Here is a 26,977-nt window from a genome sequence, read left to right as displayed (position 1 = left end):
AAAGGTAATTCATGATGCACACCTTTATTGAATTGGACACATTTAAATAGCATCACATCAAATTTACCCAATAACTCTAATGCTTTGTATAAATATGCAGCAAAATGGTGGAAAATTGTTTAATGTGAGGAGAGTAATGATGTGGAAAATTATCCAGAATTCTGAGCCTTATTTTATTCTTTTTTGGTATAATAGGTAATTAACACTTACACATGACCACTGACAACAGCAAGACTGTGGCAGTTACCAAGTGAACTGACAAACCTAACTGAAGGACAAAATAAGGCCCCGTTTACACGACAACGAATTGGAGTGTATCCGCAAAACTTCCTTCACTTTTGGGGGGTCCGTTTACACAAGGCACCAGTGTTCTGATCCACTGTATCCGCAAAGTTTTTAATCCGGCTCCCAAAGTGGAAAGATTCTTTCATTGTGCAAATCCCTCCTGCAGAGACTGATGGAGGCTACAGAGCCTGTTACTGCTCATCTCCTCCTCCCTCCTGCTCATTCAGTTGTAAACAAACATGGCGGCCGTGTAGTGGTACGACCCGTAGTGGTACGACCCGTAGTGGTACGACCCGTAGTGGTACGACCCGTAGTGGTACGACCCGTAGTGGTACGACCCGTAGTGGTACGACCCGTAGTGGTACGACCCGCGGTCCGTATTCTAGTTTTATGGTCCAGATCAGTAGTTTAATAGTTGAGACTCTCCCTGATATCATCCGGTTCCTCATCAGTCCATAGGATGTCAGGTTCTCTCTATTTTCTTCAGGTTTATAGTGTTTTGTTCTCTGCACACGTCTGTGTAGTTTCATTACAAAATCAAGCAACAGCGCCCTCACATGGCCCGGCATACTAACTACATCGTTGTCTGTGTGTCCGCTACTGCAGTGTAAACGCCCCCACTTTTTTTTAGCGGATTAGGTGTTGTCACATGAAACGTTGTTGTGTAAACGGGGCCTAAGCCAGAATTTAAACATTTCCCAAAGCAAATCTCCGGTGAAGTTTTAGTAACAGTAACAGTTTCTGGTAACAGAGACACAAGCTTCCTGAATCTTAAGTAGGAAATCTGATAAGAAAATACAGCACAACAAAAGGTTGCATCAATGTACCATAGCTTCATTAGGATAAACATCACCAAAAGTTTTGACATTACTTTACAATATGGGTTACATTTATATTTACAAAATAACAGAGCAGTAAGACCGTGGGGTCTTAGAAGCCTAAACAACATGAATCTTTAGCAGTGGCACCTCTTGACAGTATTTCTTTTAAGTATGCAATTACACAGACATACAAGTGAAAGTGCATGCTCACATGCACATGCACACAAGCACGCATGCGCTCGCACACACACACACGCAGGCACATGCACACAAATGTGCATGCACGCACAGATGAACAGGACACCTTCCAGGCGTTCTTCGGGACAATATCCACCTGTGGACAGAGGGGACACATGGAGGCCTGGAATGATGCAGATTACTGGCTGAGAGGTGCTGAAGGTCTCAGATTAGAAGGAGGAAACAGCTGGACACAAAGAAGAGAGGGACTGCTGGGAAAACCAGCTACTGGCCGGAGAACAATGAGATGACTGAGAAACCAAGATCTGCACCTGGTGTCACTGCATCAGAACAGAGAGCGCTGAAGACCTGCTGTTCTCCTCGAGCTTATCACCTCAGGGAACATTGCTGTCCACTCACCAATGGCATGTCACATGAGTGTTGACCTTATCCATGTTTACAATACAATACAGAACTACAGTGTGAGTGTGGGCTGAAGACATAATACCCGCCTGCCAGCTAAAGAGAGAGAGATTGAGAAAAAAAAAAAATCACGTTTCCAAGTTCCTTCATTAGAGGAGTCAAAGGTGAAATATCTGAGCAAACACATGTAGGAAATAGCAGTACCTGTATCATGCTTGTAAACAAATATCATACACTGAGTGTGGCAGGAGCAATTCATATGAACATGAATAGTTATTTACAAGAAAATTTTCTCTCCAGCAGTCCAGCTGTCAAAAATGAACTCCTTGAGTAACAAAGCTAAGACAAACACTACAGGCTTCACGGATTGTATTCTGTTTTTAGGCTCTGATCTGACATCTGATTGTAGAGCAGTGACGAGCGCCAACACCTACACATAGATACACATATACAGTCAACAAGCACATAAAGGAAAGCTAGCGTACCATATCTATACCAAATCTCTGCAGACCACTGCATGTGGACAAATCATGTGCTTATTTGTGGTATGTTGAAGTACGGTCCAGTATAAGACAATTATTTGCCCTCTAGATAGAGACACCCAACATCAAACGAAGAGCGAAAGTGAGAGTGTATCTCCTACTCAACTTGAAGCACTTATGGACTCTAAGCATGACTGACCATGCCCTGTAATAGCTTATATACCAGTGTCTCAACACTTCAGTGTAAATTGGCCCCCAATAACCCTTCTTCATATAACAGAGATATGGACAGTTGGAAGTAATACTGACATTAAAGAAGTGAAAACAAAAACATGAAACAAAAGTTGTATTACATGATGTATGGAGTGACGTGAAAGTCCTGAAGTACTTTTTCTTCTTCCATCAACTGCAACAGCGAACTAAAAATAAAAATGCTACATAACTTTTCATAACCGCAAAACCACAAAAAAAATAAACCCAAAAATGTCAACAACAAAAAAACAGATTGAGAGAAATGTGTATATTTGATACCCAAAAACAAACATCCTTATGACAAGAGTAGGAAATTGTATCCGGCAAAAAGAAAAATAATAAAACAACCAAAAAAGGTAATAAAGTACTCAGTTTTCGAGTGACAGAATGAGTCCCTCCACCCTTCCTGGTGCATTCAAGGCTCCTCGCTGTGAGCAGGGGAACACTATTCCCAGTGTACTCCCTCAGTAGGCAATAACAGTGACAGCAAAGATAAGAATGCACAAGTCCTTTCATTATCTTTCTGTTCCTTGATGGCGTTTGCTAATATGTCTGCAACACAGAACAACGACGCTGCTGGTATCGCGGCAGTGGGCGGGCGGGTGCAGGGGTGGTTTGTGGCGGATATTTTCAGGCACTTTAAGAGGCAGCCAGACAGGTCGGGTGGGTCCTTACACCCGTTGGGCCCTGAGGGTTGACCCCTCCAGGAAGACCTCATGCTGGACCAGTAAGGGCTGGGTCTGAGGGCTATTACTGCCAGCTGAGTTCAGATGGTAAAGTGCCCCGTTTTGAGAGCTGGGCTCCTCCCTTGTTCTGGGTGTCAGAGGAGGCCTGGAGCTAAAGTTCAGATAAACCTACATGAAAAAAGAAAAAAGAAAAACAGAGACAGAGGGACAGAGAGAGACAACTGTGATCTTTGTCCATTCATGTAATTTTTCCACATTGTGTCTCCTGGAAAATAGGCTGATAACTTGATTTAGAGACCTCCCCATGTCTACTTTGTGCTTGAGCCTCAACAAACTGTCTTTTGACTTCTTCTTCAAATTGAACACAACCATTAGTATCCGATTATTATAAACTGGCACATCCAGCTCTCTCCCAGAGTGAGATAATGTAAACCCCCAAAGCGTGAACACTTTGCAGGGCTGTCTGGAAACAGACACGAGCTTGCTTGAGGTCATTGTATGTACACCACGAGTAAATCAGATGAGCTGGGCCGTCAAACACAAGTGCTGATGCTGAGAGAAGACTGTTTACTGAACCACACTCACAAGAAGTGATTGAGGAAACTTCACAATCATTCACTTATTGTGTTAAGCTCTGTCATAATCTAATTATAGTACACAAGATTACAACAGATAAATAACAAAAGGCATTTTTTGTTGTTGATTTTGCATTAATTAACTCAACTTGTGGCAAGGCGTCCAAATCTTCTCAGCTTTTGTGAAATAATGTCAAATGTCATGTCACCTGACTTCCAATCAAGATAGGACCCCAAACTGCAAAATGCCCAATGGACTGTTTGTTGTTCATTCCTGTCTGAAGCAAAGTGAAAGAAAACAACCGCCAAGTGTGACTTACATGCTTGGTGGCATCTGAGAGCTGTTGTTCAATCCTTTCCACAACCTTGCTGAAGGGGGGCCTCGTGAAAGGGTCTGCATTCCAGCAGGACCTCATGATGTGATACCTGCAGATCAGCATACAAACATACACATTTATTTGTAATTATTACCACTGTGTACTTTTTAATGTGTATAATTGTTTTCGGCCCTCATTCTATCTAAGGATGTAAACATGTCCTCGTTATTAATTTTTCTTGTGAAAAGCCAGTTGCAACAGGATGAGAGCAGCTATTTAAGTCCCCCACATTACATTTTGTTTTCGTGGTCTCACCACCTCCCTAAGTCCAACCAAGCAGTCTCTCTTTCTTTTTTAATAACTTTTTACACATGCTCACTTTTCACATCTTTTTCACACATTCTTACAAATCAAAAGCTCACATTTTAGTCGGTGCAAACTCTGGAGCATCCATTCTGTATCCTTCCTTTATTAGTTTGTAGAACTTGGAGTCGACAGGCATGCCAGGATAGGGACTGTTTCCTGCATTTAGCAGAGAGATTTGGTTTCATGATTGACTTTAGACAATACAGAAACATGCAACAAACATGCCAACAAATTAAGTGTCAAGAATGACATACCCAGTGAGAATATCTCCCAAAGTAAGATACCATAGGACCACACGTCACTCTCAAATGTGTACACGCACTCAAAAATACTTTCTGGTGACATCCACTTCACTGGTAGACGAGCCTGAAAGGGAAGCACTTGCTCAATACATTTGAAAATTTGAGCATATTCCAGTATTTGTGGTTTAAATATAAATGACAAGGACTGCTAAGTGAACAGACTGTACACAAAGTCAGGTATGCACCAAGTATTTGCCCCCAGGTCTTCATAAACACAGAGCTCAGAACATCTGCAAAGCCCCTGTCTAACACTTGGTTAAAATGGAAGGACACATCTTTCAAAAATATGACGGCTGTCATATGAGGCCCACTGTCATGAGCCATAAGGACTGTAGGTTGGTGTCCAATTCATTACTAATGTCATGACTCGTCTTATGGCCAGCGCTTCACTCATTCAGAATCTGTGCTCCTTAAATAACAAACACATCAGTGTTTTTTGTTTCAGAAAAAAAAACTTGATTTGATGAAATTGAAATTTAATGAAATTGTAATTGTGAAACAGACCAAATGTTGCTTAATACCCCAAATACCAGAGCATTTGTTTCTGAGTTTGCAAAAACACCCCAATAATGATCAAATGTTACTTGTGTGTCCACTGACAGCTGCACTAGTGCCCAATGAGTGTTTTCTACTTATTTTGACAACTAATAACATGAGACAAAAAGAAGATGTACATGTTAATGAAGGCCACTCCATATTACAGATAAAATTAGATAGAGGCAATTCAGCTTTTCAAACAAACTGAGGGACAATTTTTATCTTTTGATCATTTGCATATTAGAGGTGATCTAAACGGTGAATATAAGTATGTTAGTCTTGCAGACAGGTACATCGGGAATTGCATAACACCGTGTATCTGGGTGTGAGAAAATAAGGTGCACAGCTGCAAGAACAAAAAATGGAAAGAAAAAAAGTCATACTTCCTCATATAGTTGCACCAGGTCTGTAATATACTATAATAATATACTATAACATCTGGCAGTGTCTGCAAAGTTTTAAAGAATCTACATATTTACTGATAAATCTATAGTGCAAAATATTAAGAAGAAACTAGTAAGACATAAACTTCCCATCAACACTTTTCATTCTTTAAGTCACTCACATTTTTTTTTCTTATTGTGTGTGTGTGTGTGTGTGTGTGTGTGTGTGTGTGTGTGTGTGTGTGTGTGTGTGTGTGTGTGTGTGTGTGTGAGAGAGAACGTGAACAGTCTGCTAACACATTAGCAGAGAAGAACATGTGTATGACTTGAAAGAATAATGTAGACAGTTCCAAACCAGGAGATGTAAGGATGTAGATCGTAGGACAGCCAGTCCCACAGTTCGTGCACTTACGTTGCCTTTAACTACGTAGTTTGAATCCGTGGTGATGTCTCGGGCCAGACCAAAATCACAGATTTTTGCCACTCTTCCTTGAGTCAGAAGGATGTTTCTGGCAGCCAGGTCTCTGTGAATACACTGAAAAACACAAGCACCATTATCTACAAATTCTGATGACTCTTGTTATGCAAACAATAAAAACAAAACATAAGTCATTAATTTCTAATGTACTTTGGCCCTGAATCGCCACACTTGGTTTTGTAACATGCAGCCTCTGACACTGACACATGAGCTCAATGGCAAGAGTATCTTTGTTTCTACAGCTCATGAATTTTTCAGCAGTGTGCTCCAACACGCATTTTAGATCCGTTTACTAGCTGTGGAAAGGAGATCTCTGTTCTGCGTGGAAATAAATACAAAACATAACGTGAAAACAATGCAAACACTCACATTCTTAGAGGCTAAGAACTCCATGCCTTTGGCAACTTGGTACGAGAAGCTGAGCAGGTCTTCGATGTCAAGGGACAGACCGTCCTCAAACATTTCACCCTCCACGTCTGCTTCAAGGTAGGAGTCACCTGAGAGGACAACCAGTAGAGTGATGGAACTGTATTTCCCCAAATGCATTTTTGTGTGTTTTTGGCTGTGGAATAAACGTGATGAACGGCTGACTGGCTGGCTTGCCTTTTCCTACAGGGCATCGCTTCTCCAAAGATGAGCTGAAGAGCAGTTTGCCAGCAACAGAAGGCCTCATGGTCATGTAGCCATTCAAGCTGTCACTGTGAAGAGGAAAGGAGCAGTCTGGTCTCAGCTGAGCAGAGCCACACAAAAGCACGCTGCAGTCCAAATCTCCTACGCACGTTCTGGATAGTAAATGCTGATACTCTCTATTCTCTTCCACACAATAAACCACTCTTAAAACTAAAAAGAACCTGACCCATCTGTGACTCTCTGTTGCATGACGTTGCGGTAGTAGTAGTCCTTCTCAAGCTGGACGCAGATGAAGGATTCTCGTTTTCTGCGCAGAAAGTTAAGAAGGTCTCCAAAGCAGCAGTACTCTGTGATCACCAGTGTAGGGCCTGCAGACAAAGAGGCAAACCTCCTCAGAGTGGACTTTTCCAAGTGAAGCCTTGTGATTTCCAGAATCACAAGAAAATGAATCTCTGAAAATTCTCTGAACAATCTGAAAGTTCTAAATTGATTCCACAGGCATGTTGTCTGTCGCACCTCCAACAGTGCAGGCTCCCAGCAGGTTGACAATGTTCATGTGGTTTCCCAAGTAACTGAGGACTTTCAGTTCTGACATCAGCGCCTCTTTCTCTGTGGCATGAGCACTTGCTGTGGAGTGGCAGGAAAAAAAGGGACACACAATCAGAATGTACAAGTGGATGAGGAAAACACTGAGAGGAAGCATCACTACAAATTGTGAATTGTGATCTCAGACCCGCAAGATCTAGGTTGATGCTTTTGGCTGAATAAAGTCAAATGTTTGTTAAATATGTTGTTTTGGCCTCAGCTTACAAACTACCATATAAAAATATCCACATCGTAGCTGAGTGGCTCTTGACACCTGCAGGGAAATTATTCATTCACCAGAACTTCTTGGAAGCAGAAAGCTGCTATGGACATATTCAAAATAACTGCACTTCCCACTTCTTTTGCATGTGTTGACAGTGCTTACATTTGAGCATTTTCACAGCCACAGTCATAACTGAATCTGCTTTGGAGAGTCCATATGCGGTGGCTTCCACTACTTTCCCAAACGCACCAGATCCCAACGTCTTCCCTGAAAATGAGAAGGAAGAAACAAAGCTGTAATTCCCCCAGTCTATTTTTCCCTCCCACAAGCAGGCTCGGTGCCAGCGTTCCTAGGAAAACACAAGTTTTAGCCCCGAGGCTGTGTACATAGGCACCAGGACACACAGCATCCTGTTTCAAAACAACACCCAGAATATGTCAACAATATCATGTTTGCAGTGTAGGAGTGAGGTTTCATCATTAATGAGCAGTGGAACTGGTTCATCAGTAATGACCAGAGGCATGGCTCAAACCTTAATGCTCTGTCCGTACACACAGAAACCAGGGTGCCTGTCAGTCACTTCCAAGTAGCCTGAGGGTGGCAGCAATGATGTCATACTAACTGCCTTGTTCGGCTTTAGTGGGACTATTAAGCCCACTTAGTTCCACATCATGCTTCTCCAATGGTGATTTACACCTCAGACAAGGACACCAGTGCCGCAGCCTGTCAGGAGTGATGGATCAATGGCATCATGATACAACACGTGCTACAGATGATTTGGATAAAAGAACCGCATGCTCACCAAAACGCAAGTTTTTTCGTGGGAACTCCCACTGCTGATCGTAGGGTAGCTGGGTGGGATCAATGTACACATAACTGTTCCCGTTGATCCCTTCGATAACTTTCCATTGAATCTGGTATTTTGGTTTCTGGCATGAAAAAAGACACCAAAACATACATTTTTGCAAACATTAGACATGGACTCATAGGGTTTCAATATGGTCTAATCCTCTGTTAAGCTTGCATCAAAATGTGTCTCAGAAGGTGTGTCGTGCAGGAGAAGTGCAGTACAGTCAGTCCTACCTGCATGTACTTGTAGAACAGCATGATAAGGACAAGGCAGAGGATGCACGCCGCTGAGACAGAGCCAATTAGCAGAGGGGTGAACAGATCATGTGGAACTCTTTTCTCTGTGGGGAGATACAAATTGTAATGTTTGATACCAATCAATGGTTTGCAGTGTTTACACTTTAAAGGACATTACAAATTGAGTATTAAGGTGAGACAGAGGGCATTAAGTGATGGTAAAGCCCTCTTTGATCAAATAACAGCAAACTAATCCATTTACGTATATATGTATAGATACTGTACGGTTCTTGGCTTTTATGTGTTTACAAATTCAGCTTTTTTTTGTGAACCTATTGAATCGTTTTGATTATACAACAGTTTTATTGTATTGCTATTGTTTTTACAGCTGTGCTGGTGGGTAATTATATGTAATCGGTGTTCTGTTTCTTTGTGTCTGGCTGGTTGCGATGCCTTATTGTTTTGCTCCTCTGTACAGTGGGGTGTAATAAGCTCTTTACAGATAAGAAGCTTTCTCTCTACTTCAAATCTGAGAATGCAGAGTCTGCAGGAACTAATCCCCTGTAAACCTGTCAGTGGTTTCTAAAGCTTAGTGTATTCTCTGCTGCAGCCCACTGACACCTCCAAGCCTAACACCGCCACAAAATGCCCCACACCGCCAGGCCTCCTACTGCGTTAAACACGCTCAGCACCTCCGCCTGGTCTGTTGGAACTTTGTGAAACACAAAAATCCAGGACATGCCCTCACCAATGGCCCATCTTGGACAGTCGCAAACACTCAGCTTCCTCATAATGCTCACTCATTTTCACACTGTAGTCACATTTTTGCCCCCCTGTGAAAGCCTGGGTCTGTAGATATCCACAAACAAAGAAAAAAAATCTATACTTTTTTCAGTTGCTGAGATCCCAATGCATTGCTGGCCACTGTACGACAGATGGGGGGGGGGGGGGGGGGGGGGCGTCACCACAGTGCAGATTTTGGAGTCATGGAGTAAACAAAGGAGAAGCGAATACTTTTCTGTAAAATACAACATCTTGTCATGGTTTGGTATCTTTATTTGCCAATGTTTCCGTTACAGATTATGGATTACCAACACCTCGTAGCAGAACTGCTAATCCTTGCCAAAATCATGCTTTCAGTAAATATCTTGAGCTGAAGAATGATCTCATATGGAGTTTTAGAGTTGAAGAACTCTTACAAGCTCCAGTGCTCTGGAGGCAGAAGCAGAAGTCCTAATATATACAAGGTGTGGCAAGTCACTTTTAGTTAAGACTGAATGATTTGGCGATAGATTGCTAACCTGTAAGATAAATGGATTTTTACATGTGTGCACTCCCTGTTTTGCTGTTGACTGTGTCACTCTTCCATTTAATCTGAAGACACGCAGGGGATTACATCAGTTCAACACCAACAAAACATGCGACTCGCAGGCACCAGCGCCACCTTCAAACACACCTGGCTGTTATTTAGACTCCCTCAGCTCTGTTCAGGTGTGTCCATGATTAGAACTCACCACTGATGGAGAAAAGTGTGTAGGCCTGTTCTCCCTCCACTGTGGCCACACACTCCAGAGTATTGAAGCGTCCCTTGCTAACGTTCACCCGACTCTCCACCTCCGTCCTTCCAAATGTGGGGCTGAACAGAATGATGGTGAGGACATTCTGTGCCTCCTGAGAGGTATTCACCTGCTGGGAGCACCTGAAGGAAGAAGATTATACACTATTGGTATAAGGTTGATGGCATGGCGGATATTTTTTAACGGTCTCTGTTCAGGACACCGAGACGTGTGTTGTTGCTCTACCGCTGCAAGTCTCAAATTCCTTCCTTGAGCTCTGAAAACACGTTTCTTTTCAGAATATGATTTTATGTAATATGTGACAGAATTCAAATACATTCCATCAGATAAACAGCCTTTGGTTTTTCCTGAGGTCAAAGTAAGAGTTAGAAATTCCTTTTATGCTTATGATACACAGGTGAAAATGTTGTAGAATACCATGTGGCTTCATTCTTCACAATACCATACCAAGAAGAGCAGCTGTTTAAGTGCTCCCCAGTCAAAGGCCCACTGAGGTCACATCAGTTCCTGTTTCTGTTCATGCATTTGTGTGCTGGTAACGAGAGAGTGACAGGTGTTAAGTGTATTTGTGTATTTTAATTTGTTTTAATTAGTGGATAAAGTTTGGATTATCAGCTATGATTCATTGCCTGTACGGCTCAGGATTGGTGTTGCTATGGCAACCAGGTAGTTCTCCACGAGACAAGCCAGATCCAATTGGATCCGGGCAGATGTCCCAGTCCCCTACCAATCTCAAGTTTTAATTAATAGGCTGAAAAAGGCATCGAACTGAAGCTATTGACAGCGGCCTTGTTTTAACGGTCTCATTGAAGAACCAAAACAAACATGTTACCTGATGTGAATAATAACCCATTCCTGGAAAGCTGTTACAGCTGAATTTTTTGAGAACAGAAATCTGATAATTGCCTTGCCTTAGAGCATTTTGTTTGTTGGATAACACAAGGCAGAACTGTTGGGCTGTGTTACGTCAGTTTGTATGACAGACAACCAATCTGGCTAATACAAGATTCAACCACAGTAATCAATGTGGCAACAGTTCAACACACTTATCCCACGATGTGAGAAAACTATATCTCCAGTATTTTGTCATTATATGTTTTCCTTTTTTCACCTGAGTTTGAAATTTTTCAAAAATGAAATAAGTCATTGGTGGGATCTCATCTGCGCCTCTCTTTAAAAGCTATGTTGTGTTTGTCAATCTAAGTTATGGATTTAATGCAATCACTACTTTCTTACATGTTTATGAAACTTTAACATTTGGAAATAAAAGTTTGTTTTGGTCACATCTTTAATGACAGGTGGTAGCTGTCATCACAAAACTTTGATTACTACCTGTAGCACACACACACACACACACACACACACACACACACACACACACACACACACACACACACACACACACACACACACACACACACACACACACACACACACACACACACACACACACACACACACACACACACCCGCACACATTTTTTGTGGGATCTTGTCTGCCTTCTAACATCTCACCTGACATAAGGCTGTTCGCAGTAGTACCAGGTGAACTGGGGGGCAGGAAACCCCTTGGCCACACAGCGTACCTGTCCATCCACTGGGCCCTCATGAGACACAATCTCCGGTTTACCTTATAAAGAAGTTGTAACGTCAAAAATAGACCTGGTAACAAATAGATGACAAGCCTGAGAAAGCTCATCCCAACATGTCTTTACTCTAGAAAAACCTTTAAGGAGGCATCGGTAGAGGGAGGGGTGACTGGGTGGGAGCGCCATTTTACTCAAAGAAAAGGTCAGTTCCCAGGTACCAGTGGCAGAAGATTAATACTGTGTAAAGACATTTATTGTGTAGCTTCAGGGCACAAAAAGTATTTAAGAAAACGTATGTCAGAACTTACTGATCACAAAGATGGTGAATGTCTGGTTGACTGATGAGTCTCCGTTGGAGGCTTGAAAGGTGTAAACTCCGCTCTCCGACACTTGCATCCGCACAAGTGTCAGTTCGCTGATGTAACTAAATGTGAAATAATCACAGTTTTTATCATGAATGCAATCACTTATTCTTAACTGAAAATAGCACTTTTATTACTGTTTAGTTGTACAAAGCATAAAGGAATCAACTCCTATGACTCAAACCTGCAGCCACACAGTCTCATACCTGCAGCTCAGATCAGGTTTGTTTGTTTGTTCTATTCTTTTATTACAATCTGCTGACAAACAGCACATAACAGTTGATAAATAGTGACACTTCTTTGTTTTCTTTTGCACATTCATTTAGGGTCACATATTGCTAATATCATTTTGATCGCCACAAAAAGATGACGAGACCAAGTAAACTGTTTTTCTCTTCATGACATTAGGAAACATACATGAAAACGTTATGAAGTTGCATAATATGACTATACACATTATAATAAGCGTGCATGTTAGATTTTCTTTCCTGCTGTTTTCCAAAGAACAGCCCCCAGGGCGAGCTTCAGCTTTTCAGTTGTATTATCAGTGAAGTGTGACTTGTGGCTCAAGCACAGTTGCTAAATTCCACCAAAGGACAGCAATGACCATCTTCACCTTCGTGGAAGTCCCAGAGTAACATTAGGCAGGTACGTGTTTGTGAGTGGTCGTACCTGTATTCCTTTCTTTGTGTGATGATTACGTGGTCAGTTGTGTTCCTGAGCTCATACCCCATGAAACTCCAGGAAAAGGTTTGTAGCTTCGGATATGCCTCCAAGGTAACTTTCAGAGGAACAGTCTCTCCCGACCGAACGTGGAAGGTTCGGTTGCTCGTGAGGTTCAAGCTAATGAATCCTCTTGCTGTAAAACAGAAAAAAGTTTGAAAAAAAGTTACATTTATATTTGTTAGTTTGATTTATTGGTGACCTAAATACATAATGGAAGATTTAACAGTTGAGAAAGACAAAATGAGCAAAATAAGTTTATATCTAAAACACAGATTTATGGTTTTGGAAAATCTGTTTTTTTTAATTTTAATAAAGACGTTTGATTAAGCACTGAATATCAGGAAGTTAGATTTCCGATAGGTGGTTAGATTATACTGGCACAGATTCACTGAAATATGTTTTCTTGACATGAATGCTGAACAATTAATCTACTCAGGCAGTGAGTGACATTTGTTTACTTCTCATTTTCCAGCCTCATTCAGTTCAAGAAGCTTTAATTCTTCCATACTTTGGACTGGGAGTGTTATTGATTAAACACGTGTTGAATCTCTGAGTTCCATGTGTTAAATTAAATTAATCATAATGTAGTAAAAATGTGATATGATTTTGTAGGAAACAAACTTTGAAAATTCAGGTAGTCCATATCAGTCAGCGACAGGAAAAGACATTTATTATTTTCACATATCATTCAGTCTTCATCACATTAATAACAAGTTGGCATGTGCACCTTTATCTCCAAGGAATTCTCATAACGTGCTCACCATAAATATCGAGCCACACTGACTTGGTGGTGGTGCCTTTTTCATTTGTGGCTTCACATTTGTAACTTCCAGTGTCTTGTGGTTTCACCGCAGCTATTTTCAATGTGGCGCCGCGGATGTGAGTGACGGGCTCCAGTAGGATCCGTGAAGAGCCGTCAACCGTTGCTGATTGCTGTGGATACCAGACAGCACCCTGTCAACACCCAGAGATCTTTAGAGATTAAGCCTATCTGCATGTCTATCCTTGCCAGCCAAACACTAACAGAGACAGAGCAACAACACACACGATCAATCACTCTCATACAGCAGGTGGGAAGGTACACACAACCAAGGTCCTGAAGTCAAGACAGCATGAATATTAACCCCTTTTACTTTAGTCATTAACCTTTGGTCTCTGTAAAGGTTTCTAAAGTGAACTGATGTGAATTCACACAACTGAATAAAAAAAAAAAAAGACTCCAAGGCACACAGTTATTTTTCCAGCAATAATACATGGAAACACTAAGTAAACAAATCTTACCGAGCCGGGTGGAGTGATCCAGTCCAATGTAATGTTGCCATTGACATTAGACGTATTGCAGGTGAGGATGAGACTTTCATCTCGTACAAGAATTATTCTTCCTGATTGCTGCATTTGGATTACTGGAGGAGCAATGGCCACTGAACGAGAAACAAACCCCAAGAAAAAAAACAACCAACTTTTTATCCATCCACACCCATGATATACGTGCAGTACAAAGCATTAAAGAAGCACACCATTTTACCTGGTTTAACTGTCAGGTAATAGTCATGTGATCTGACACGCCGCTTCATGAGCATTCCCGTGCAAACATAGCAACCTTCATATTCTCTCTGTGTATTGTGGATGATGATTCCTTGCTCCAGTACTGGAGAAAACTTAAGGCCAGGGGGCAGAGCTCTACCGGAGCATGTTTCCAGGCCTAAATTGTCCAGACTTGGATCTGTTGCCAAACAGGTGATGCAAGCTGTGGATCCCTGTCGAGCGAGAATGTTGAACACCAACGATTTTCTGAAGGGATTTGCAGGATCTGCCAAAAACAAAAAACAAAAAAAATCAAAGAAATTGCAAAGATGGTGTCAGAGCTGTAAGCAAGGCGGCACAATCAGTTGCTGAAGATTTAAAGCATTTTCTTTTTGCTTTGTGCCGGTGTGACGATCCCAGCAAAGCTGCATTTCAGCTAAATCACTCCATCACACCCTCCTTCACTATGATTTGTCACTCAAAACCTATAGCAAATATTTATCTTTAATGACAATGTAGGCAGATGGAGGGGTTCAATAAACACGTTTATTTCTTTTTCTTGAAACATGTTCATCTGACAGGGGCAGACGGGTTGGGGGAACCAGAACTTTTCTTGATAGCCTCTTGGGTTTTTACATAAATTAGACTAAAGCAGGGGTTGAGCAACAAAACAAGATTACTTGTTTATGATTAAGAAACAGTAGAGACTATGTTGTAGACCAGTGAGGGAAGCACCAGGAATATGATATCACACCTCAACATCTTCAACATCCTTCCCTCCAGCCATCGTCCATGTCCATGGATGCTGACTCATTAACTACTCAAGATATTCTCACAACTTTGAAAAATACAAGAGGAAAGTGATTATAATAGAAATAGCAAAAGTCACGCTTAAGAGAAATTCTTCCTGATTCTTTAGAAAATGAAATGCTCTTTCTGATATAACAAAATGAGCAAGTGCTTTTTATTTCTGATGTGAAGCCATCCTGCTGAAGCTGCTCCACCAGCCCAGATTCTATTCTCAATACTGATAACATGCCTCAACCAAAACAACAACATGTGTTGGTTTAATTTAAACTCGCCAATCACAGCAAACAATTAGTAAAAGATGGCGTACACTTTATTCTAATAAAGAGTGACAAGAAGTTAAGAAAGGACAGGAGTCAGCTCTGTAGTGACAAATCAACAAACTCTACACAGAAAAAACTAACCTCGCAGTACAACCAGGGCTCCTTGCTTTGAGGTTACCACTGACTGCAGCATAACCAAATAACTTTCTGTACAACACAGTATGAATATCAGCTTTCTGCTCAAGCAGTCAGGAGGGGAAGGAAGGAAATGGCGTGTTTAAAGGTGTGATCATATTTGGTCAAATTAAAGTGAGCAGTGGTACAATTGCTCCATTTATGTGGAAGTTAATGTTATCATGTGAAATCTGGTGCACACCAAACAAGTAGAGTAAATCACTTTAAACAGCAGGTCTCACTTTTGCGTTGTTTAGATGGATTTAAGTTAAACTCAAGTCTGAATGCAGCAGAGACTAAGGAGCTCTGATTGAACCCAACCGGGCAGGGAGGGCTCACAAGCCTTACGTCCCTGCAGCAGACTGTTGTGGACGTGCAGAATTTAGGAAATTCTTCTGCTGTTTTGACGCCTTTATACTTTTTGATATTTGCAAGTGAGACAGTTTGCATGTAAGAATAACGACCAGAACAGTCTCACGTTGTATTACATTCAATCCACCACACAGTGAAAAATCCCAGTGTGAATATGAAGCCATTTGGACGACACAGCAGACGTTTCTTTTTTTTCTCAACTTTTTTTTTGACAAGAGAAACAAAGTGCTCTTTCCCTTTGAATTTGACCATTGAAATACATCAAATAATACATACATTAAATATATATTCTATCTGTTATGCATGTATGCTGAGGATATGTTATGGATTTGAGGAGCTCCACACAAAGCTGACATTTTACTCTGATGCTATTAGGAATTCTGGCGGAGGAAAAGGTGAAAGTGAAATCAGATGCTTCATGTTCAACTATTTGTGAGAACTTCCACTGGTTGTTTTTTGAACAGACAGAGACAACAAATGCAATTAAACAACAAGTTTGTTGTACTGTAGTACACCTGTAAGGTTTTTGCTACTGTAAACAAACTTCAACAACAGTTAGTGAAGCGTTCAGATGAATTTCAGTATCTGCTGTGCTGACCACTAAGACAAAGTGTTCCACAGTCAACCTCCCTCTGCATGAAAAGGATTTTATATTTTGTTTGAAACAAGCTCAGATTTCACCCGGCTCTAAAAAGAAAAAGATGGTCTAAATGGGTTAGATCATGGTTGCGATTGCCATGGTAACCATGTGTTTTGCCAACTTCAACCAGAGAGATTACAAAATTAAATCTAGTTCTATCAATTAATCCATCCGCCAAAAATTGGAAAATTCACAAGAACAAAATCTGTGCCAGCATCACAAGTTGGCTGTGATTTCATTCTTCAGGTTTTGTTGGCTCCGAAAAAGATATCAATCCCAAAGATGTATAAACTGAAGTAACCATTAATCACATATGACTTGAATTCCAGGAGTCGTTATTTATTTAGAGTCGTTGTTACTAGTTATGAGGCTCTCATCTGCAGTGTGGCGGCTTCAAATGTAAGTGTAGGGATTGTCGAGTGAATGATCAATTTATCAGCCTGCAGTGATGGCAATCAGCCAAGTCGATGTGGGGGTCACACAGAGAAAGAAAATACAGTAAAACTTCTTCATGCTCTCAATAAATAGCTCCGGTATCTACAGCACCTGTCCAGGGCAAAGTTACAAACACTTTCTTCTGCACACACACCCACACACACAGCGAGAAAGACCAAAAGATTTTGTCTGCTGTTCCCAGTAGTCTCTTTCCACTTTCCACTTGATTTCAGTTGTCTTCATTTGACATAGAAATGCCACAAAGTGTCACACATTTTTAGTCCCTGAAATACACCAGCTACCTTTCACGTAGATGTAGATGGAGGCTTGCTCATCAGAGCCCTCCTCCTGGCAGATGTAGCGGCCCATGTGAAGAGGCTGAGCCCTGGGAAATTGCAATGACCACATTCCATTGATTGCTTTTGCTTTTAGTGTCCTCGGGCGGTCCTGCCTCCTCCACTCTGTCCTGTTCTCACCCTGGCACCCCAGGCTGAAGGGTTTGTTGATGGGGACAACAAGGTAGGACTCAGCAGGGTTGATGGTGGGCTTGGAGTTGCCTAGAAGGCAGCAGAGATGGTTTTCAACTGAATGTCAGACATAGAGAAATCACAGTGATGTTAATATCGCACAATACAATTCCCATTTTAGCACACACTCCGTGTGCATGAGACTGCCACATCAGTTTGACACTAAATGTTTTATAGACTTGAACTCCCAGTTTAACTATGTCATTTATTTAAACCTTAAGTATGAGCTGAGCAAGAGGTGTGAAATCTGCACATCACTGTGAAATCGAGTTGTGTCAGCATACACAACCCCACAAGAATCCTGTGCATAACAACAGCTTAAAGGTAAAATCCATGATTCAAAGGTCAAAAGAGGGGTCACCCACATCAAAACGTGTGTTTGCCATCAGTCACGGATTAACTTTTGACTCAATGTAAATGAGTACAAATGATTCTGTTAACACAGTGGTTTCACACTTAGATGCTGAGGCTCGTTAAAGTAAAATGTGTTTGTGTAAACCCTGTACAGAATTTAGCTAAGCAAAGCAAAATTACAGACGGACTGCTTGAAATAAAAGAAAAATTGAAAAGCAAAGACAGATGGAATTAAAGCTGCAAGCAGCCTCTATCAGGACCTCGCACTCTGGGCTCTCTTGGGGTCAGCCCAATCATGGCCTCTGGCCCCCTTAAATATTGATCAAATATAAATTTTGAAGGTTTTGATAAAAATTGACTTTTCTTCTGAAAAATGTGAGGGGCTTTTATTTTGAAAGCCAACTAAACTCTAATGTAGTTCGTGGCATTTAGGCCACCACCTAACCCTAACCCTTGCCTTAATTGTTTTGGTTTCCAGAGAGAAGGATCTACTAAAGTGGGCGTGGATGGTGGGGGGTGTTTAGCTAAAGCAAACCAAGTCACTTTCAGCTCGGGTTGGTGTAACCCTAACCCTATGGTGGGGTCAAAAGTGGGCGGGACCCAGCTAATTAGCTCGTGATCCATGACCCTAGCACCCCCTTTAGGCCACCCCCCCAAATATCAGCTCAACTGAACACACTTTGTTAGCATGCTAACTAGCATGCTAGGCTGGTACCTCTTAACTACCTGAAAATGACACAGGTTACTCCCCAGGTGTCCCTGACCTGGAATCTGGTCTTATCTCACATGCTAATCTGCTAAGCTAACTAGCCAAGCATTAGCATTAAAAAGCATTAAAAGCTAATAAGGATCTACTAAAGTGGGCGTGGATGGTGGGGGGTGGTATTTAGATAATGCAAATCAAGCCATTTTCAGCTACAGTTGGTGTAACCCTAACCCTATGGTGGGGTCAAACCATAAGTATTAAAAAGCGTTATAAGCATTAGCATTAAACTAACCAACTAACCTCTAATCCAGCTAATCCTTATATATTCATATTTTAGGTTTTGTTGTGTCATTTATAATAAACAAGGACTTTTATTTTAAAAAGATTGGGGGCTTTTATTTTGAAAAGATTGGGGGCTTTTCTTTTGAAAGCCAGTTCGCCCCTAGCCTAGCTAAACACTTAAGATCCAATTTGAAGGTTTACATTGTCATTAGAAAAAATAAGGACTTTTGTTTTTGAAGGAGTTTTGAGCTTTGACATGATAACATCTTAGCAAGTCCACAAACCCCTTGTTAGCATGTTAGCTCTTAAACTAACCGATTGTTCGCTCGTCCACTAACTGCATGTTAGCAAGGCCACAAAGTGCACGTTAGCTAGTTCTCCATCCATCCATCCATCCATCCATCTCCTCTCTCTTCTCCGTTTCCGGGTGGTGGGGGTGACAGTTTGAGCACCGTCACCCAGATCACATTGCACCATTAAGAACCTTTTCCTGCAGGTGGAGAGCCCACAGGAAGTAGCTCATCCTTAAACCACATATTAGCATGTTAGCTTGTTTATGTAGCACATGATAGCAGATCAGCCCATAAACCAGGACTTTCCTGGTATGACGTCATCCTGGTGTGAATGATGCAACAGTGTTCTGACCACCACCAGGTAGTGATGTCATCAGAGAGGGAGAGAGGTCGGCTTTTATCAACATATCTTGGAAACAACTCCTCAGAATCCCCAGTTTTCGGGCAAATATTTGGATAAAATTGTCATTTCTTATAAGGAATATTTGTCGTCTTTCAGTCTGTGTGGGTTTCGAAGCAGTCAGACGTAACCTTTAGACACTAGGAGGCGCAGTTTGACGCGAACGCACGATTTTGCTCCATCTGACTCAATAATAAATGTAGCTTGAAATTGCGGGAGCAAAGAAACTGACAGCATTGTTCTCTCTCGTCAAAAAGGTCATGTTTTATGGAATTTTCCCCTCGTGTTACATCGTCTTGTTCGGTAGGTTCTTGTCGTGCTTCTGATCTGCTCGCTTTTTCGATCAGTCAAGGTTTAGCCACAGTCACCACTTGTTCGGGGTGTTCTGTCACGGCTGTTTTTGAGGAGACATCTTGGTTTTCCCGTGTACTAATCAAAAGGTTGAACAGAACTATTGAGCAGGAGAGTCTCCTCTGTCATTTAATATTGTTTTGAAGCCGATACAATATTCACCCTCAGAGGACGTAGCGTTTGCGTGAGGGCCTTTTGTGGGTGAAAATCTTGCTTTGAAAGGCAAATTGTAGACTTCCCGTTGAATTTAGGTCAGGGGTATCGGCACGTGACTTTTAGGTCTCGATGAGACCAACAACTGAGTTTTGGATTGATCTCTCTATGACATTCCTACAGGCCATGGTGGCCGTGTTAGTGTTTCTAGGTGGCGCTAGAGAGCACATTTTGGCACTCTGGGGGTTATTTTTTATATTTCCTTAATTTTTTCGCCAGTCTTGATGAGCGTGCCAAATTTGATCAACATTTTAGCGTGTTCCGTGGGTCGAATATGGGATTAAAGACGCCACCTCAGGAGTGCAGAAAACGAAGAAGAAAAAAAAAGAAACAATTGAAATACAATGGGGTCCTGGCTTCCAGGCCAGGCTTCCAGGCCAGGCCTCCAGGCCAGGCCTCCGGCCTTGATCCCTAATAATAATAAGAAACATTACAAATACAATAAGGCCTTTCGGGCTCGGTCCCTTATTAAGCACGGTTTCTTGAATCTGCTGAGAAGCAAAACAAAGAATAACTCATGAAAAAATTTGCTTTTAAGAGATTTGGAGGATCACGACATTTAGCTTGAGAACCACGTTGTTAACAATTTGTCTAAGTTGTTGATGTGGGTGAAAATATACAGAGCAAAATGGTTCCTAAAACACACAAGTAGCTTTTGTGAGACATCAGCAATTGTATCTCTAACCTCAATAAAATCTGTGCAGATCAGATGATTTCAAGCAAAAACTGTGTAGAATGAACAGGAAATTCCTGAATTTATACAGTCATGGTGTAAAATAAACCAAATGTATGCAAGATGAGCTGCTTTCTACAGGGGGTGGCTACATGTGATAAACAGAGGAGGACTGTGACTGCTTCCGCCTCCAGTGAGGGTGAAACATGTTGCTCAGAGAAAAATAAATACATTCTTCATCCTTCAACATTGAACAATAAGAGAATACCATAGGGAAGATGAGTAGCAGGAAAAATCAGCCACAAATGAAAACACTCTGGTGAAAAGGGTATGGACACATGCTCAACTTAAATGAAATTCATTGGATCAGAGACCAGCTAATGGTCATTAGACAAAGAAAGCTCTGATGCTGAGTGATTTGTGTTTCTATTTGACTGGCAACGTAGAATGAAATGAGGAAGATATAAAAGATGCTCAATTTATTGTGCAAAAAATTATAATGTTAAAAATTGTATTATTATTGCAATTAATAATAATAATAACAATAATCATAATAACAACAACAACAACAACAACAACAACAATAATAATAATAATAATAATAATAAACAGTACCGTTTCAAAGTGACGCACAGCAAAGTTACGACATTAATTGAATTAGTTTGAAATTCATGAATTGGCAATAGATTAATTGACTGAAAGAGCACAAGTTCAAAAGGTCTGCGCCAAGCGCAAACAGGCTTAAGGCAGACTTCATGGCGTGCACTGTTGCATCACATGACAGGTAAAGCCTGTACATACTGCCTGGAAATGTGGCAGTCGTTCAAATTCCCTGATGATAACAGTATGGTGTGAACATCAGCGGCCTCCCACGGGCGCATTATAGTGTCGTCAAGCTGTCCGTCGGACGGAAATTGGTAGAGAAAGGGAGGTCCATCTGATGCTGCAGCTGAGCTGCACAGACGCACCTGGAGCGCAAAGTTAAACACCAACATACGCTGTTCCCCGCTTTACATACATTTGCACTCTATCCCTGGGGAAGTCCCGTGTTTTGTATCCTGAGGAGATTATAAAAAGAAGTTAACTGACAATGACATGTTAAAAACCCCATGAACAACTGTTACACCCTCACAAAAAAACAAACAAAAAAAAAAAAAACTCAGACGAGGCAATTGGAACGTATTAATGTGTTTATAGACTCTGGAGCTCATGCCAAGGCAGAATTATTTGCAATGTGCTTTCAAAATCGTGCCCAATGTCCAGCGATGGTAGCAGAATAAACCAACCCGGAGGGTGGAGTAAAGCAGCGCTGAAGTCTCGCATGTGAGAAGAATCATACAGAAAGTATAAATGCAAGAGACTTCCCAAGAGTTACCATGTATTTCCATAAATGACGGGTATGTGCCCTTTGGAGAGGAAGAATACCGCTTCAACTTGCCTCCTTTATCTGAACATGTATTTACATGTATTTACGCATCACGTACACCCATAACAATCATCAGCCTCGTTCGTGGCACTGTGTGATTACTTTTTTGTTAATGGAACCCTGTTATCTGAGTGAAAAATAAATAATTAAAGTAGCGCTGGCATCAACGTCCCTGCCCATATATCCACTTCCCTCATTGGGTTTCTGTGACTTCAGGTTGTCTTAATCAGCAGCCCGCGAGATCCCAGGGCTCCACTTCGGGGAACAAAGAAAAGTACGCATCACGAGGGCGAAGCGCCACCAGTGGAGTAATTACGATCAGTCTATGTGGATTATCTTTATCTCACAGAGCTAAAAGGGGGCGAAATACTTAGCGGGTCGCCCAAGCGCAGTTTCCATAAGTGCACGGCAACAAGTTGCTCGCGTAAAAGCCGGCGCACAAAAGCGCAAAAAAACAAGGTCTTACCTGGATGAAATGCGAGCTGCAGCAACACATATAGCAGTATCCAGTGGTAATCCATTGTGTTTATTCCATGGGTCTTGCTGAGAAGGTGAGAGCGTGCCGTTTGATTAAGGTAGCCCGGTTATACTCTCCGATCCAACTTGTGGGAAGTTGACTGCGCGTTCTGATAGCGGCGCACTTGACAAGCCTTTAAAGGCACAGATGCTCAGTTCAGCCCTCAGCCGCAGCGGCCGCCGCAGCAGCCGCAGCAGTCTTTCTGTAAACACACTTTTCTCCGGAGCGCACCAGAGGGGACGGGACTGTGCAGGCAGATCTGGTGTCTGTGACTGCCGATAGCGTCAACAACGTGTTTATAGGTACCGGCGGCGGGGCCTATTACTCACATGTTACACCGGGAGGGAGGTGTTTGGGACTTGTTTCAGCTTCCAGTCAAGAAAATCCAACAGACAGAGTGACAGATCAACACAGGAATGCAAGCTCATGCCCATGTTTTTACGCGTGTTCTTGGTTCCTTATGATTGGTCCCGAGAGAGACACACCATCACTTTACTTCATAGCGCCACCCTGTTGCCAGTATTATTTCTGACGGAATTCCAGTTGAACAAATAAACGATACAGTTCCATCATTGAACATTTAGTTCACCCACCTTAAATCTGTCAAAATTCTATGGAAATATTTCTTTATTCACAAGGGTAATTTCATACCCAATGTAATCATGGTACAAAAATCATTCCCACTGATTAATTTATAAATGCCAGGACTGAGCATTATCCCAGTGTCTTTGTCCTCTGGTTATCTTTGGTCTACTTTTCATCACAGTGACTTAAATATTAAAGTTAAAAAGTTGAAAATGCACACACTGTTCCTGTATCTTCCTAGTGATTTACACACAGTGACATGTTCTCTTTCAGTGTTCCTAAATTCAGGCATTCGTGGGTATATGCATGATGCGGTCCAGGAATGTACAGTGGCTTTCAAAAGTATTCATACCCCACGAACTTTCACACATTTTTGTCACATTAAAACCACAGATGAATGTAAATTAAATGTATTAGGATTGTATGTGATGGGCAACATGATGTGCTGCATAATTTTGAAGTGGAATGAAAATGATACATGGGAATTAAATATTCAAACCTAAAATGAAATGTTTGGCCTACTACCCAAGCCAATACTTTGTAGAGCCACCTTCAGCTGCAATCACAGCTGCAAGTCTTTTGGTGCCTGTCTCTATCAGCTTTGCACATTTGGAGACTGAATTTTTTTGTCCATTCTTTACAAAATCACTTAAACTCAGTCAGATTGGATGGAGAGCATCTGTGACATTTTCAAGTCATGCCAGAGATGTTCAGCTGGATTGAGGGCTGGACTTTGAGTTGTCCATTCTAAAGGCCCCTGCATTCTCCCGTTTGAACCCAGAAGAACAAGAAGAACATTCAGCAGTGACGTCAGCCAGCTGCTGAAAAAAAAGCTTTTTCGGCAGGACTGTTCATACTCCGATAAGAAGCTGCCGAACTCGCAGGCCACGCCCCCTCACAGCAGGCCACGCCCCTTCGCAGCAGCCACACGTCTGTGATGCGGAGAACTTTTTTTTTTTTTTTTTTTTTTGCCCTTGTCCTGTTCGGCAGCTTGGGCCAACAATATGATGTGATTGAGAGCCTTCGGAGTCAGAACAGATTTTGGTCTTGCAACAGGGAGAGACCTGGAGTCTCCTCCTGTTGCCTTCTCTGTCAGAAGATGGCATGGCTGCCGTACACGACCGGGGGGAACGCTCAAAGAGAGAGAGAAGAGAAAAGAGAGAAAAAGGTTGAGGGAGGAGGGAGGAGGGGGGAGGGGGGAGGGGGTAGGGGGATAACATACAATATCCTTGTTGTGCTCCATATATTATTTGCAGTTATCACACTGATCCAAATATTTTCCAACTGTTTTTGGATTAAACCAGCCTGAGCAGCTCTATCTAGACAGTAAGATGATTTCTTAGATTAACCAGCCTGAGCAGCTCTATCTAGACAGTAACGTGAAGCAGGAACATGAATTAACAAAGAGGCGACAACAAAAGAGGAACATGATTTTTAAAGTTTGAGCAAATGATGATAGAGAACAAGCAACTTCAGAAGCACCTTTCGTGAGGAGTAGAAGTGTGTGTGTGTGTGTGTGTGTGTGTGTGTGTGTGTGTGTGTGTGTGTGTGTGTGTGTGTGTGTGTGTGTGTGTGTGTGTGTGTGTGTGTGGTTTGTCCACTGGGTGGGACCGGAACTGCTGCGGGGGGACCCGTGGCGAGACCCCGGGGTCCGAGGCCATCGGGCCCGGACACCGCCACCCCGGCAGACGGCAGCCCCCCAGGCCCGGGGAGACCCCAGAGAACCACCCCAGAGAGCCACGTCCCCGCCCAAAAAGCACCCGACGGAGAATGCAGAGAGGAATCCCCCCCAGGCAAGAGGGGCCCACAAGAGAAGGATAAAGGGCACAGGGCCCCAGGCCCCGACCCAAGCCGCCAAGCCGAGAAAAGGCCGGAGCAGGGCCCCCGGGCCGAGCGGGTCGAGAGCCCCCCCAACCCCGGCGGCGAGTCCCGCCGCACCCCCGGGAACAGGCCCACCCACCGCCCCCCCCAACCCGGCAAGGCAGAGACGGCCCCAGCCGCCGCGCCCCGGACCAGCCCCGCCCCCAGACCCAGGAAAGCGAAGGCCGGCGCAGGCCCCGGTCGGAGGACAGTCAACTCTACACCCCCAGGAGCCTCATATCCCACCCGCCCCATGATGCGGAGAACTTTTTAACTAAACAGTTTATTTCTCACCTCCAGTGCTTTCAGAAACACATTTCTCTGAACTGTTCCAGTAATAAAAGAGAGTTTTTGTCAGAGCGCCATGTTGGTCCGGTTCTAACGACAGGAGCTGACAGCTGCTCGTGATGCGTTCAGGTGCATCATGTAAAAGCCTGCACTCTGACATTTTAAGGAGCTGCGGCGCTCGTACAGTAGCGATGTTACAAGCTAAATATGATTAAAATATGACTGATAGTCATGAGCGAACTGGAACACGCATGTGCAGCACACGGCAGAGCAGAAGTTTCTTCGGCCAGAAGAAGCTGGAAGAAGGAAATTACGTCATTTTGTTCTGCAGGACCCTGCACTGCCGAACTTTCTTCTTGTTATGGAGGATGAAGGGGCCTTAACACATGAATATGTTTTGATCTAAACCATTCTCTTGTAGCTCTGGCTTGCTGTTTAGAGTTGTTGTCCTGCTGGTGAACCTCCTCCTCAGTCCCAAGATGTTTGCAGACTCCTCCAGAACTATCCTCTATTTGCCTCCACTTATCTTCCCTTCAACTCTACGTTTCCTCCCTGTCCCTCCAGAATAACGTTTGGCAACCTTCAACACTCAAACAGCCATTTTGACCCAGTTACCCAATTCGCACAGAACAGAACACACTGGGAGCAGCAGCTCCTAGGAGTTTTCGAACCATGAGTGTGAGCGTTGTGGCTTTCAATGTCATTCAGTTGTTGTGTAAATCCGTATTACTTTGCGGCCGTCTCTGTGGCTGTGAGCATGAAGCGTCGTTCCTCCACACGTCTGCTGATTGGTAGTGAGCATCGTCACTCTCAACAAGTTGGGAATATTAAAATATCTCATCTGCCGTAAACCCTCCCGGTTTTGTTCACATACGCCGCTTTGCACACTGGTTGTTTAGTTGACTGTGTTTATTGAAATGTCAGTTCAGACGCTCCTCTCAGGAACATCAGAGGAGGCGATGTAGCGGGATCTGGACACTGCAGTTCAGCTTGAGAAAGTTTTCCACTGTGTCTCAGATGAAGGAAGCTCGCAGCTTCGGACGGCCGCGGAGCTGCGGCTGCCATGAGCTGCCGCCGCAACGTTCACAACGCCGTTCACAACCCTGCCTACATTTTACTGCACTCTCTGTGGTGGGACCGCTCAACACAGTTGGATCTGGGTGTGCTTTGCCTTATCGTACCGTCCTGGCCTGCCCCGCTGTGTGATGAACTACAGTGGGACCGAGGCTCAAGGAGCCTCAGCAGAGGGACCAAAGAGCCGCATGCGGCTCCGGAGCCTTTGGTTGTGGACCCCTGTGCTAGAAGAAAAGCATCCCCACAGCATGATGAATGCTGGTTTTCCACCACACATAATATTTTGCATTAAGTTCAGAAAGTTCAATTTTGAACTCATCTGACCAGAGCTCCTTCCTCCACCTGTTTGCT

General features: G+C 42.8%; 1 protein-coding gene across 2 annotated transcripts; it reads right to left on the bottom strand.

Annotated features, from left to right (window-relative positions):
- Positions 1-23,089, bottom strand: kita (KIT proto-oncogene, receptor tyrosine kinase a). Of its 2 annotated transcripts, none has more exons than XM_080473044.1 (21): positions 22,769-23,089; positions 17,380-17,634; positions 14,388-14,672; positions 14,144-14,283; positions 13,624-13,816; positions 12,809-12,995; positions 12,083-12,198; positions 11,701-11,815; positions 10,123-10,307; positions 8,606-8,712; positions 8,325-8,451; positions 7,685-7,789; positions 7,231-7,341; positions 6,941-7,082; positions 6,688-6,782; positions 6,454-6,581; positions 6,019-6,141; positions 4,639-4,750; positions 4,441-4,540; positions 4,022-4,127; positions 1-3,294 (listed from the first exon to the last, which is right to left on the bottom strand). In XM_080473044.1, the coding sequence occupies exons 1-21, from the start codon at positions 22,821-22,823 to the stop codon at positions 3,112-3,114; spliced, it is 2,970 nt and encodes a 989-aa protein (XP_080329170.1). In that variant the 5' UTR covers positions 22,824-23,089; the 3' UTR covers positions 1-3,111. The 2 variants fall into 2 exon arrangements, with proteins under 2 accessions (XP_080329170.1, XP_080329171.1); XM_080473045.1 differs by having other exon boundaries at positions 13,624-13,795.
- Positions 23,090-26,977: the final 3,888 nt, after the last annotated feature.

Source organism: Lipophrys pholis (genome assembly GCF_963383615.2).
Source record: "Lipophrys pholis genome assembly, chromosome: 10".
Taxonomy (NCBI): Eukaryota; Metazoa; Chordata; class Actinopteri; order Blenniiformes; family Blenniidae; genus Lipophrys; species Lipophrys pholis.
The sequence above is the reverse complement of the archived record's forward strand: the minus strand, read 5'-3'. Positions and strand labels throughout refer to the sequence as shown.